Source organism: Rana temporaria, chromosome 6 (assembly GCF_905171775.1).
Source record: "Rana temporaria chromosome 6, aRanTem1.1, whole genome shotgun sequence".
Classification (NCBI taxonomy): Eukaryota; Metazoa; Chordata; class Amphibia; order Anura; family Ranidae; genus Rana; species Rana temporaria.
The window spans coordinates 13,994,160-14,009,292 of NC_053494.1; the positions used below are offsets into that span (position 1 = coordinate 13,994,160).

At 48.6% G+C, this 15,133-nt stretch overlaps 1 protein-coding gene across 1 annotated transcript in view; it reads left to right on the plus strand.

Annotated features, from left to right (window-relative positions):
• Window positions 1-15,133, plus strand: part of C6H16orf96 (chromosome 6 C16orf96 homolog) — a 42,115-nt gene that overhangs the window by 13,743 nt on the left and 13,239 nt on the right. The window contains exons 5-11 of the mRNA XM_040356279.1: window positions 2,365-2,451; window positions 2,610-2,760; window positions 4,827-4,912; window positions 6,325-6,435; window positions 9,263-9,337; window positions 11,070-11,234; window positions 14,609-14,727. Coding sequence (XP_040212213.1) covers window positions 2,365-2,451; window positions 2,610-2,760; window positions 4,827-4,912; window positions 6,325-6,435; window positions 9,263-9,337; window positions 11,070-11,234; window positions 14,609-14,727 — 794 coding nt within the window. The remainder of the gene's footprint in view (window positions 1-2,364; window positions 2,452-2,609; window positions 2,761-4,826; window positions 4,913-6,324; window positions 6,436-9,262; window positions 9,338-11,069; window positions 11,235-14,608; window positions 14,728-15,133) is intronic.

A 15,133-nucleotide genomic window follows, 5' to 3' on the forward strand; every position in this document is an offset into this window, starting at 1 on the left:
ACAGCAAAAGTCCGATGGAGCATACACAAGCTCACTTTTGCTGGCGGAATTTCCGATCGTGTGTAGGGGGCATAAGAAGATTAGAGAGAAGTTTGTCCTCTGAATATTGCTATCAATCCTTTGGTGTATCTTGTGATCCTAAACCCCTCTTCTGTTAAAGTTCGTCAGAGATAAATACTAAAAAGTCATTCCCTAGACCAGGGGTAAAAAACTCATCAGCATTATGGTTGCCGTCAGAGGGTTAGCTTTATTTGTAAGACATATAGCTAGATTCAGGAGGAGTTAGGTCGACGCAACTCGGAATCTGCGCCGACCTAAGTTTAAGTGTTCCATAGGTCTAGCTATGGAAGACCTAGTTCTCTCAGCTAAGGGTAAAAATAAACTATACAAAGAAACGTGGAAGAGCTGGAATTTGTTTAAAAATTCAGATGAGGGGAAAAGATTAATGACTGAACCTGATAAATGAAGAATCGGATACGCGCAGGGAATTATAATGTAAAATATAATATGAAGGATAAACCGACTTTCCTGTTATGAATTGTGGTTTAAGGGAGGGAGAGGATGGGGCTCCCCTTCTCTCTCCCCCTCTTTTATCTTTTTTTCTTTTTTTTCTCTTTTTTTTTTTTTTTTCTCTCGTCTTTTGAGGGGGGGAGCTGGGAAAGGGCAGATGCATCACTTGTCTCTCTGTGAGAGAGAGTGATGACTAAGAAAAGGGTCAGAGTGGGAAGATTTAGTGAGGGAGTTTATGGGAGGGTCCAGAGCGAATATGTATGTATTTTTTTTGTCAAGAGGATTGTATTCATGTTTGTTTTTGGCAGAGTATTTGCCCTGTGCCTTTCCATATGCTGTTTTATGTAAAGAAAAGAAAAAAACAAATAAACATATAAAGTACAAAAGTTTAAGTGTATTCTCAAACAGAGATACACTTAAACCTATCTAAGATACGACGGCTTGCGCCGTCCTATCTTAGGGTGCAATATTTAGGCTGGCCGCTAGGTGGCGCTTCCATTGCGGTCGGCGTAGAATATGTAAATCACTAGATACGCCTATTCACGAACGTACGCCTGGCCGACGCAGTAAAGATACGCCGTTTCCGTAAGAGATAGGCCACCTAAAGATAAACATGCCCCCTAGGTGGCGTAGCCAATGTTCCCGCTTCGAAATTCGAAAATTTTACGTTGTTTGCGTAATTCGTCCGTGAATAGGGATTTACGTCATTTACGTCCACGTCGAAACAAATAAGCCCGTGCGGCATACGTTGCCGCAATGCACACTGGGATATGTAGGCGGACGGTGCATGCGCCGTTCCAAAAAAACGTCAATCACGTCAGCCCCATTACCATAAAACATGCCCCCTCAGCTAAATTTGAATTAGGCGCCATTACGCCCGCCCGATTTACGCTACGCCGCCCGTAACTTAGCAGGCAAGTACTTTGAGAATCATGTACTTGCCTCGCTAACTTACGGCGGCGTAGTGTAAACAAGCTACGCTACGCCGCCGCAAAGTTAGGGCAAGCTATGTGAATCTAGCTATAAATCTCCAGGTCAACCCACCCCCCTTACATCAGATGCCAAACCTCCCTCCCACCATCAGGAGTGCCAATCCTTACATCATAGTGCACCCCCTTTACCTTGTGCTGCTGCGGGGAAGTAGTGGGGGGCTGAGCTGGGAAGCAGAAAGTGCAGGGTCTGGATGAATTTTTCCGACAGGTCCACTTTATCATGTCTACCTTTGCTTACAGGAGGGTCCAGATCAACTCACCCCTTTACATCAGATGCCACCCCCCCCCCCCCCACAATCAGGTGTCAAGAGTCCCCACCCTCACTTACATCATAGTGCACCCCCTTTACCTTGTGCTGCTGCTGAGAAGTAGCGGGGGGCTGAGCTGGGAAGCAGAAAGTGCAGGGTCTGGATGAATTTTTCGACAGGTCCACTTTATCATGTCTACCTTTGCTTACAGGAGGGTCCAGATCAACACCCCCCCCCCCCTTAAATCAGATGCCAACCCCCCCCCCACCACCATCAGGTGTCAAGAGTGCCCAACCTCCATTACATCAGTGTGCACCCCCTTTACCTTGTGCTGCTGCAGGGAAGAAGCGGGGGCTGAGCTGGGAAGCAGGAAGTGCAGGGTCTGGATGAATGTTTCCGACAGGTCCACTTTATCATGTCTACCTTTGCTTACAGGAGGGTCCAGATCACCATCAGAAGTCAAGAGTCCCCACCCTCCCTTACATTACAGTGCACCTCCTTTACCTTGTGCTGCTGCAGGGAAGAAGCGAAGGCTGAGCTGGGAAGCAGAAAGTGCAGGGTCTGGATGTATTTTTCTGACAGGTCCACTTTATCATGTCTACCTTTGCTTACAGGAGGGTCTACAGAAGAGACTGAACTCTTACCCTGACCCAGTAGAGCTGGTGACCTGGCCATCGCTCCATGACGCCCTGACCGAAAAGGTGAGTCTATAGTATATAAGGCTATGTACTGAGGAGTTGGTTGGGCTTATATATGATGATCATATGCACATTTACACGTCTTGCTGGTGGAAGCCCTCCGCTGACCTCCAGCATGTCCCTTGTCTGTCTCATCTGAGAACTGTCTCTGCACACCACAGAGTTCAGACTGGGCTCTCAGCAACGACACAAAGCAGAAGAATGTGAAGGAGGTACTGAACAGTTTGGGGACCCTCAGCAGCAGACACGAGGGGCTGCAGAATCGAGTCCAGAGTATTGAGGAAGAGCTGAAACGGTTGGACCTGCAGATGGGTGAGTGACGACTAATGTCGCGGTTAAGAAACGTTTCGCAATTACGAGCATTGTATTTCTAAAAATCCGAGTGTTGTCTCGCAAAACGAGCAGGATTCAGGCCAAAGCAGTGTGCAGTACCGCTTTTGGCCTGACGTGAGGGGGGGCACTGGCGCCCAGTGACGTAGCAGAGTGTGCGTCAGAGGGGGACGGGGGTCACGTGACGCGTGGCCCGCCTCCCCTATAAAAGAAACGTCAAAGCATCAACGCGTCATTCGCTGAGCTGTGCTCTGAATGGATGGATGTTCTCATCGCTGGACCAATCGTCCGTCGCTGGAGACATCACCCGGCGCTGGATAGAGACAACGATGGAGCAGGGAGCAGCATCGATCGTCTATTTTCACCGCTGGATTTTCATTTGGTTTAATTAATAAAGTAATTTGTTCTACGGTGTGTGTGTTTTTTTTTTCTGAAAACTACTATTTACACTTCCTTCGTGAAATGGTAGGGGTACAGGGGGGGCCAGGATCTGGGGGTCCCCTTTGTTAAAGGGGTCTTCCAGATTCTGATAAGCCCCCTGCCCGCATACCCCCACAACCACCGGGCAAGGGTTGTGGGGATGAGACCCTTGTCCCCATCAACATGGGGACAAGGTGCTTTGGGGGGCATCCCAAAGCACCCTCCCAATGTTGAGGGCATGTGGCCTGGTGCGGTTCAGGAGAGGGGGGGGGCGCACTCTGTTCCCCCCTCTTTTCTGCGGCCGGCCAGGTCAACGTGCTCGGATAAGGGGTCTGGTGTGGATTTTAGGGGGAACTCCACGTCATTTTTTTTTAAATTTGGGGTGGAGTTCCCCTTAAAATCCACACCAGACCTGAAGGGTCTGGTTATGGATACTTAGGGGGAACCCCACGTCATTTTTTTTTAAATTGACGGCGGGGTTCCCCTTAATATCCATACCAGACCTAAAGGGTCTGGTTATTGAATTTGGGGGGGACCTCCGCGCATTTTTTTTTTTTTTTTTACTAAAAGTCTGTGTCCCATTGACTTCAATGGGGTTCTGAGTTCGGGTTCGGGTTCCCGAACCCGAACTCTTTTTTTAAAGTTCGGGTTCGGGTCCGAACCCGAACATCCAGGTGTCCGCTCAACTCTACCTATCACTACAACGCGTGGGAAATTATCTGATGAGACAAGCACGAACATCATCACCCCCCCCTTTCATACCAGGCCCTTTTGGGTCTGGTACGAATTTTAAGGAGAACCCCACACCAATTTTTTTTTAAACGGTGTGGGGTTCCTCCCCCCCCCCAATTCATACCCTTATGTCTGGTATGGATTTTGAGGGGAACCCCCATGCCAAAAGTTAAAAAAAAAGTCCCCCCAAAATCCATACCAGACCCTTATCCGTGCATGCAGCCCAGCAGGCCAGGAAAAGGGGGGGAAGAGCGAGTGCCCCCCTTCCTAAACCATATCAGGCCACATGCCCTCAACATGGGGGGGGGGTGCTTTAGGGGGTCCCATGTTAATAGGGACAAGGGCCTCTTCCCCACAACCCTGGCTGATGGTTGTGGGGGTCTGCAGGCAGGAGGCTTATCGGAATCTGAAAGCCAACTTTTACAAGGGGGCCCCCAGATCCCGCCCTCCCATCTGAATGAGTATGGGGTACACTGTACCCCTACCCATTCACCAAAGTGTCAAAAAGAAATAAAAACACGTAGACATTTTTTGACAATTCCTTTATTTAAAAAAAAAACAATGTCCTCTGGTGTAGATGCATTGTCAGTCACGTCACCCGCTGCCACTGCTGACCCGAAAAAAAAAAAAAAAGCTTTGCTCATGTCGAAGGCTTCCGCCATCTCCCTGCTCTGCTGTCTGACAGTTCAGCTAAGAGGCGGCCCACCCAGCGACGTCACCTGGTGACACTGCCTCCTTGTGACGTCACTGACCCGTGCCGGCGAGCGGCGTGATTGATGATGGATCTACACTGGGGGACATTGTTTTTATTTTTTTAATATGATATTAGCTCCACACTGGTAAAACCACTATAATAATTTTGTAGAATGATTTTCATTGACCTTTGTCTATTATAGGTAAGAAAGGCATTCCTGGAGATTTGCTGCAGCAGTTACAGACCCTGAGTCAGGATGTACAAAAACTTTTTAATGAAAACAGAAAGGTTTGTCCTCAGCAGAGCATTGCATATATTACTTACTATATTACTAATTACTATACAGATTCCATTAACCACTTAAGACCCGGACCAATACGCAGCTAAATGACCCAAGGGGTTTTTACAATTCGGCACTGCGTCGCTTTAACAGACAATTGCGCGGTCGTGCGACGTGGCTCCCAAACAAAATTGGCTTCCTTTTTCCCCCACAAATAGAGCTTTCTTTTGGTGGTATTTGATCACCTCTGCGGTTTTTATTTTTTGCGCTATAAACAAAAATAGAGCGTCAATTTTGAAAAAAATGCAATATTTTTTACTTTTTGCTATAATAAATATCCCCCAAAAACATCTCTAAATTTTTTTTTTTCCTCAGTTTAGGCCGATACGTATTCTTCTACCTATTTTTGGTAAAAAAAAATCGCAATAAGCGTTTATCGATTGGTTTGCGCAAAATTTATAGCGTTTACAAAATAGGTGATAGTTTTATTGCATTTTTATAATTTTTTTTTTTTTTACTACTAATGGCGGCGATTTTTTTCGTGACTGTGACATTATGGCGGACACTTCGGACAATTTTGACACATTTTTGGGACCATTGTCATTTTCACAGCAAAAAATGCATTTAAATTGCATTGTTTATTGTGAAAATTACAGTTGCAGTTTGTAAATTAACCACAGGGGGCGCTGTAGGAGTTAGTGTTCACTTTGTGTGTGTTTACAACTGTAGGGGGGTGTGGCTGTAGAACTGACGTCATCGATCGAGTCTCCCTTATATAAGGGATCACTCGATCGATACGCCGCCACAGTGAAGCACGGGGAAGCCGTGTTTACATCCGAGTTTCCCTGTGCATCAGCTCCGGGGAGCGATCGCGATGGAGCGGCTATAAACGAATAGCCGCGCCGTCGTCCCGGATCGCTCCCCGAGGGAACCCGACCGCCGCAAGTACCGGGGGGGGTCCCGATCGGACCCCGACCCACGTCTAGGCAGGCACGTACAGGTACGTTGATGTGCCTGTCCGTGCCATTCTGCCGACGTATATGTACATGAGGCGGTCGGGAAGTGGTTAAAGGGGTTGTAAAGGTAATTTTTCCCCCTAAATATCTTCCTTTCCCTTAGTGCAGTCCTCCTTCACTTACCTCATCCTTCCATTTTGCTTTTTAAATGTCCTTATTTCTTCTGAGAAATCCTCACTTCCTGTTCTTCTGTCTGTAACTCCACACCGTAATGCGAGGCTTTCTCCCTGGTGTGGAGTGTCATGGCTCGCCCCCTCCCTTGGACTACAAGAGAGTCAGGACACTCTCTATGTTGCAGATAGAGAAAGGAGCTGTGACTCTGGTTTCAAGTACAAAATGTATTATTTTAATTAGCATACAAGTATGAGTGCTTCCAGTTAATCCATGTTCCTTTTCACCTGCAGGACAAGGTGGACATCAAGGCCCTCCAGAATGGCCTCCATGAGTTAAACTTGGCCCTCCAGAAACTGGAAACAAAAACAGACAAACTGGCTGCAGACCTGTCAGAGACTGCGGTGAGGAGACATAGATCATGTGTCAAAGAAATGTTCTATTACGAGCAGTGGTGGCTGGTGCTAAAAAAAAATTGGGGGGGTGCAAACAAACTAAAAAAAAAATTGAAAAAAACCCCCAAACAATTGCAGCCACTGTGCCATCTAAAGCTGCCACTGTGCCATCAAATGCAGCCACTGTCAGAGGCGGCACTCTAATTAGGCAAATTTGGCAGCCACCTAAGGCCTCGCACTCTCAGGGGCCTCGCGGCTGCCTCATTTGCCTCTGCTCGATCACTGGACTGACCAACAGGCTCCAGGTGCCATCTGTAAAAACTGTGCGGGCAGCCACAGGGCACACCGGTCGGGCCGCAAGTCCATGTGGGGCCCTATAGCAGCTGAGCTGCTCCTTCAGCCCGCACCCCTCACCTGGCCTCTCCGCGTCTGGCCGGCTGCCTATTCGGGTCAGGAGTCGGGCCAGGTGGCGGAAACTTTATTCATTATGGGCGTGAGTGGGGCTTCATGTCTAAATTTTGCCTAAGGCCTCACAAAGCCTAGAGCTGCCTTTGGCCACTGTGCCATCAAATGCAGCCACTGTGCCATCAAATGCAGCCACTGTGCCATCAAATGCAGCCACTGTGCCATCATGACTGTGCCCATCAAATGCAGCCACTGTGCCATCAAATGCAGCCACTGTGCCATCATGACTGTGCCCATCAAATGCAGCCACTGTGCCATCAAATGCAGCCACTGTGCCATCATGACTGTGCCCATCAAATGCAGCCACTGTGCCATCAAATGCAGCCACTGTGCCATCATGACTGTGCCCATCAAATGCAGCCACTGTGCCATCAAATGCAGCCACTGTGCCCATCATGACTGTGCCCATCAAATGCAGCCACTGTGCCATCAAATGCAGCCACTGTGCCATCATGACTGTGCCCATCAAATGCAGCCACTGTGCCATCAATTGCAGCCACTGTGCCATCATGACTGTGCCCATCAAATGCTGCCACTGTGCCATCAATTGCAGCCACTGTGCCATCATGACTGTGCCCATCAAATGCTGCCACTGTGCCATCAATTGCAGTCACTGTGCCATCATGACTGTGCCCATCAAACGCTGCCAGTGTGCCCATCAAATGCTGCCACTGTGCCAGTGTTAGTGTGCCCCCTGCCCGCTCGCCATCTGCCTGGTACTTACCCCGTCTTGTGGGGCAGCGGGTGACGGCGACGAGTTGGATCCTTCATGTCTCCTGCACTCCTTCTCCCGTCAAGCGTCCAATAGCAGCGCCTGTTGTTTCAGCCAATCAGGTGACAGGTAACTAGACCTGAGCAACCTGATTGGCTGAGAGGCGGGTCAGTGTTAGGGAAGCGATGCCATTCGGTTCCCTAACACACCACTGAGTAATCACGGTTGCCTCTTGTCAATATCCTCCAGCCTCTTCCTAGTGAAGGAGATGTAGACTTCACCATTGGACAGCTGGACTCTTTTTCACCAACTTTTTCCTGGCTCTCCAGTGAGGACTGGACCCAGGGACTCTGCACCCTGCTGCTTAGGCCTTACATTGTTTATGGGCTCTCTCATTAACCAACTGGGCACACCTCCGCAGGGATTGGCTAAAGTGTCATAAATATTCAGGCTGCATGCCCGTCCACTATGATTCTAGAATCCTCTAGAAGACAGGGGGGTGGATTCAGCAAGCAATTACGCCTGCGCATCCATAGATACGCAGCGTAATTGCTAAGTAGCTCTGGCGTATCAACTTTCTGTATTCAGAAAGCTCGATACGCCGACTGTAGCCTAAGATATGCCTGGCATAAGGCTCTTATGCCGTCATATCTTAGGCTGCATTCTTACGCTGGCCGCTAGGTGGCGTTCCCATAGTGGTCAGCGTAGAATATGCAAATTGCATACTCACGCCGATTCACAAACGTACGCGCGCCCGGCGTTCGAGTTTTACGTCGTTTGCGTTCGTCGCTTTCTGCGTAAGGCTGCTCCTGCTATTAGGAGGCGCAGCCAATGGTAAGTATACACGTCGTTCCCGCGTCTCGATTTTTGAAATTTACGTTGTTTGCGTAAGTGAATCGTGAATGGCGCTGGACGCCATTTACGTTCACGTCGAGGCAAATGACGTCCTTGCGACGTCATTTACCGCAATGCACGTCGGGAAATTTTCCCGACGGAGCATGCGCAGTACGTTCGGCACGGGAACGCGCCTAATTTAAATGATCCACGCCCCCTACGGGATCATTTAAATTACGCGCGCTTACGCCGGCCACTTTTACGAAACGCCCCCGCAAATTACAGAGCAAATGCTTCGTGAATGAAGCGTAGCTCAAGTAATTTACGGAGGCGTAGCGTAAAAAACGGTACGCTGCGCCTCCGTAGTAGTGCGCGCCCCTACCTGAATCCACCCCAGGGAGTAGTAACTGGGCAGCCCTAAACAATCAACCCCTGCTCCTCTGATTACAATGGAGTCAACTCATTTTACCAAGCAGCCTACTCTGCTAGGGGGAGGGTGCTACAAAGAAAGTGGAATATTTAATAAAAAAAAGGGAAATTTTGTTGGAAATCGAATTATTTTATAGATATGTTAAATAGCATGCACAATAAGACAATGAAATGTGTAATGACTGTCCAGTCTGTGCTAGAAAAGAGGGATCTTTATACTGATTAGGAATCCAGGTCACATCACTCATTGCAGATATATCCTGTATTAATCACATGTTCTATGTTCTTCTCTGTGTGCTTTCTGTAATTCTTTGTGTGATGAGGGATATAAATAGAGGTGAAAAGTGGTGAGAAAACTCACAGTGATGATGTGTTTGTTCTTTATTCTCTTTGCAGACGTTTCAGAGTCAGATAGATGAGCTGGAGAAGAAGAAGTTGAACAGGGAGGAGTTGGCGTTGGAACTTGATTTGGTGGGTGTACAATTCTTGAAGCCTTTTGGGGTTAAAGTAGATCTGAATCCTAACTGGCTTTAACCACTTGCCGACCGCCGCACGAACCTTTACGTCGACAGAATGGCACGGCTGGGCATATGGGCATATGGGCATATATATACGTCCCCTTTCATTTGCCGCCGTGTCGCTTTCCCCAACTTGTTCATTCCCCAACTTGTTCATTCCCCGACTTAGTTGGGGTAGGCAGTACACTTTGGTGGGGGTGGGTCAGCCATGTCCCGTGACCTTTGACCTCTGGTAACCCGCCTTCTGACCTTTGACCTCTGGGGGAGGTCCCTGTTCCCATTCCTAAGTCCTAGCCTTATTCTTCAATGGGAAACCCTTAAAGCGGGAGTTCACCCAATTATGTTTTTTTTTATCTTTTCCCCTTAGATTCCTGCTCGTTTTGTCTAGGGGAATTGGCTAGTTGTTTTAAAATATGATCCGTACTTACCGTTTTCGAGATGCATCTCCTCCGTCGCTTCCGGGATATGGGTCTTCGGGAGCGGGCGTTCCTTCTTGATTGACAGTCTTCCGAGAGGCTTCCGACGGTCGCATCCATCGCGTCACTAGTAGCCGAAAGAAGCCGAACGTCGGTGCGGCTCTATACTGCGCCTGCGCACCGACGTACGGCATCTTTCGGAAAATCGTGACGCGATGGATGCGACCGTCGGAAGCCTCTCGGAAGACTGTCAATCAAAATAGGAATGCCCGCTTCCGAAGACCCATACCCGGAAGCGGCGGAGAAGATGCATCTCGTAAACGGTAAGTACGGATCATATTTTAAAACAACTAGCCGATTCCCCTAGACAAAACGAGCATCCATCTAGGGGGAAATAGTGTCATGTGCGGGTGAACCTCCGCTTTAACCTAGTAACCCTAATAACAAACGTCATACTTACCTCCACTGTGCAGCTCGTTTTGCACAGAGTGGCCCCCAACATCCTCTTCTAGGGTTCCTTGGCGGCTCTCGCCGCTCCTCCCTGCATTATATAACCCCCTTGGAGAAGAGCTCTCCCGAGGGGGTTACCTTGCTGGCGCGCTCCTGAGTCATACACTCGCAGTCCATAGACGCCGAGTGTATGACTTGGCCCCACCCCCTGGCGCCCGTGTCAGTGGATTTGATTGACAGCAGCGGGAGCCAATGGCTGTGCTGCTATCAATCTATCCAATCAACGCTAGGACTCCATGGAGAAGAGGACGCCGGGGACGTGCCAAGCAGGTGAACTGGCTCGGGTAAGTAAAACAAGGGCGGGGGGCTAGGGGGCCGGTGATTGCCAGGTGTTTTTTTCACCTTAATGAATAGGATGCATTAAGGTGAAAAACATCAACTTTTACAACCCCTTTAAGATCTCAATCCTATTGAGCATCTGTGGGATATGCTCGAAAAACAAGTACAATCCATGGAGGACCCACTTCGCAAAGGATCTGCTACTGATGTCTTGGTGCCAGATAACACAGCATACCTTCTGAGATGTAGTGAAGTCCATGCCACTACGGATCAGGGCTGTTTTGGTGGAAACAGGGGGACCTTCTCATAAAGTTATGGCTGATCGGTGTAGTATATAGAGTGAAGTTCCAGCAAAGTGAAGGTGCCGATCTGCAGACATCCTGAGTAAGATTATAAGCTATATACAGTATGCATAGAGTAGACCTGGATGTTTGTAGACAGGAGGTGGAAGTAACTAATTTACTGATATTATCTTGACAGAAAGCTGACAAGCGGGCACTGGAAACCAAAGTAGGCCATTCTCAGCTGGAGGCGGCTATCGGTGGGGTCAATGCAGTGCTGGAGGATCTGATCAAGAAACTGGCAATACAGGAGTCTGAGTGGCAGAATATGCTACAGAAACTGCTTGCTGAGCTGGAGACCAAGGTAACACGTCCATCACATATAGCATGGACACCCAGCAAAGACACATGGCACATCATAGAAATATAATTTGGTATATTGATTATTAATTGATAACTAGTTCCAAAGTTGACATGGGACAGGTACACTACTATGATGCCCAATTTCACCCTTCTGCTTACCAGGATACTGTATGGCAGGGCAATGGGGTCATCAACTTTCTAAACCACATTTATTACTTATCTTACTTACATATAGTTGATCGGGTCCTTGGGCAATAAATTGCATTGAAATTGTTTATTAGCTGTGCTTTGGCCCATGTACTTCCACCTCCCAGAACTTAGTTTTTATTCATCATTGTGATGGGTGGCCTTACAAACTAATAGTAATGGGTGGTAGTAGGTGGATCAAAGCACCAACCTTCTATCTGGAGCCATCCAGCAGGACATGGACCATACATAGCGATGAATGGGGGTGTAGCGTGTGTGCGCGCTAGGCACAGGATCTGGATGGTTTTCCTAAAAATGGAGCTGAAAATGCTATTCAAGAACTCAGGAGGTGGGATGAAGGTACGTATTTTATGGCGTGGGCTACACTAAGGGGGCAGTGGGTATATTTACAGGACGACTTCACTAAAAGTTTACATTTGGAGCTGAAACCCAGGCTTAGCAAACATTTTCTAAAGAGGCATGTGTATTCTTTGTATATTCTTCCTTGAATCTTGGTGTGCTTTGTGTATTTCTTCCAGTAATCCTGTACAGAGGGAACGCACATCTTCTGTACAGGAGTTCCCTGATCAGAGCTGTACTCTCTCCATTTTCAGAGTGACTGGTCTTGTATCCACCCTTCTGTAGTTTTCTGCATATAGCTTTCAGTGGAAGGATCTCCTGGGTCCCAACCACAGCTCTGCTCTCTGTATAGCCTAGGTAAAGCACTGTCATGGAGAGGGGTCCCAAGAGAAAGAGAAATCAGGAAAAACAGAAGCATACCTGAGGTTAGAGGCTCAGGTTTCAGAGACGCACTGAAGTCACAGGATGTTCTGGGCTCACTGCATGACACAGGAGCAGGGCTTTTTTTCAGGGGGAACTTGGGGGAACTCAGTTCCACCACCTTTGGCTCAGACCCTTTGGAGCCTGCTCACCACAATCACTTGTAAACACAGAAGTCTGGTTTCTGTGTTTACAAGTGACAGCTCTGCACTCTGTGTGTAACCACCTGAACTCTGCACTCTGTATGTAATGCAATCCTGATATTTAATGCCCCTTTAAGACCCTTCTACTGTTTGTGAAATCTGAACGGGTCGTGGTTGAGTTCCTGCACCTATTTTCTGAGAAAAAAAGCTCTGCACAGGAGTACACAGGGGACAATGGGATCACTGGAGACACACAGGAGTGACTAGAGGCATCAGGGTCACTGAAGCCCTTGAGTCACGGGAGTACACAGACATGTACAAGGGTCACAGAGTCTTTGGAGGTAAAGGAGCACTGTGGTCACTGAAGACACCTGGGTCACAGGGGTCACTGAGTCTTTGGAGGCACAGGAGAGCTGGGGTCACTGATGGCACTGAGGTCATAAAGCCTCTGGAGGCACAGGAATGCTGGGGCCACTGGAGATATTGGGATCACAGGAGGGAAAACAGTCACTGGAGACACAGGAGTGCAGAGGTCACTGGAGACACTGGGGTCACAGAAGTGTGGACCTGGAGTTCAGGGGTCACTGGAGACACTGGGGTCACAGAAGTATGGACCCGGAGTGCAGGGGACACTGGGGTCACAGGAGTGCGGATCCGGAGCACGGGGGTCACTAGAGACACTGGGGTCACAAGAGTGTGGACCCAGAGCACAGGGGTCACAAAAGTGTGGACTCAGAGTGCAGGGGTCACTGGAGACACTTGGGTCACAGGAGTGTGGACCCGGAGTGCAGGGGTCACTGGAGTGTGGACCCAGAGCACAGGGGTCACTGGGGTCACAGGAGTGCAGAGTCAGGGTCTAGAGGTCACTGGGGTCACAGAAGTGCAAAGTCAGGGTGCAGAGGTCACTGGAGACACTGGGGTCACAGGAGTGCAAGTCGCGATGCAGAGGTCACTGGAGACACTGGGGTCACAAAAGTGAGGAGTCGGGGTGCAGAGGTCACTGGAGACACTGGGGTCACAGGAGTGTGTGAGTCAGGGTGCTGAGGTCACTGAAGACACTGGGGTCACAGGAGTGCAAGTCGGGTTGCAAAGGTCACTGAAGACACTGGGGTCACAAAAGTGAGGAGTCGGGGTGCAGAGGTCACTGGAGACACTGGGGTCACAGGAGTGCAAGTCGGGGTGCAGAGGTCACTGAAGACACTGGAGTCACAGGAGTGCAAGTCGGGGTGCTGAGGTCACTGAAGACACTGGGGTCACAGGAGTGCGGAGTCAGGGTGCAGAGGTCACTGGAGACACTGGTGTCACAGGAGTGCAAGTCGAGTGCAGAGGTCACTGGAGACACTGGTGTCACAGGAGTGTGGAGTCAGGGTGTAGAGGTTACTGGAGACAAAGGGGTCACAGGAGTGCAGAGGTCACTGGAGACACTGGGGTCACAGGCATGCACAGGAGTCACAGAGGTCACACACTGGAGGTACAGTAGTGTCTTATATATATGGAATCCTTCTAATTTTGGATCCCTTTCTTGTCCTCTGACCTTTGCTGTTTGTGGCTTTCCCAGCAGTGATACCCTGATGTTCCCACCTCACCTCCTCCATTGTCTTATAATGTGACACAAACGTTTTACATTATAAGACAATGGAGGAGGTGAGATGGGAACAAAAGGTCACTGTATCATGTTTATTTCCTGATTATACAGAGATCTGTGTATTTGGCCCTTTGTGTTGGCTTATTCATAGAACTGAGCAATACGAATCACTAAGAGACGAGTCAGTATCACACTTCCACCCGGGAGAGATGAGGCGTGGATCGGCATGATTAAATCACAACAAGACCCGACAGCGATCGCTATGACAGCATCATACGTCTAGGGAACATACATAGACTTCATGTAACTTTCCATAGAGATCGGTTTTATAACAGTAACTAAGAAAAAAAAAAATTCTAAATTTTCGGTCTTTTTTTTTTTGTGTGTTTAGCAAAAAATAATCAGTGATGAATAATTGGCACCTCTGTGTCCCATTGGGCATATTTCCCTTTAGTTCCTGTCCCATTTACAAAACAGGAAGTGAGAGAAAATCCCTCCAGACTAAGGAAATTCCTGGAACTAGTGTCCCCATTGGAAAATTTCTACTCTATTCCGGTTCTGGTGACACCCCAGAATTTGGCATTTTATTTCATTTTTGGTGATGAGTTTTTCTATGAAATGCTGGACTCGGGGTCCACAGTTACTGCCTCCCTTATGACTCTGAAATGCTTCCGCCTCCAGCTGAGCCGATCAGACTTGGACTCCATATACAAAGACCTGGAAGAGCTGTGGAGGTTCCTCAAGAAGCATCTCAGCACCAGACAAGCCTTCGACCCGGACGGAGCCGCTGGATTTAGGAAGTGAGTGAACATAGAAGGACAGGGGACACAATAAAACATAAAAACTTAGAGACCCCTGCACTATACAGTATAACTATAATACACTGTGGCCCAGATTCAGGTACATTTGCGCTCTATTTGCGGAGGCGCAGGGCAACGATTTTGCCCTGCGCCCCCGCAAATATTTTGCGCTGCCCTCGATTTACGGAGCAGTACTATACGCTGATCACAATGGGAGCGCCCCCTAGCGGTCAACGCAAGAATGCAGCCTAAAATCAGCGTGGCATAAGAGGTAATTTTTCAGGTAATTTGGTTGGGGGAAAGGGTTAAAACATCTGGTTTGTATTGCAATCTTCCTGTCTTGGTGACACCTGCACCTTTATATTTGTTATTCTGGTGTCACCGGGACAGGAAGTGAGGGGAAATG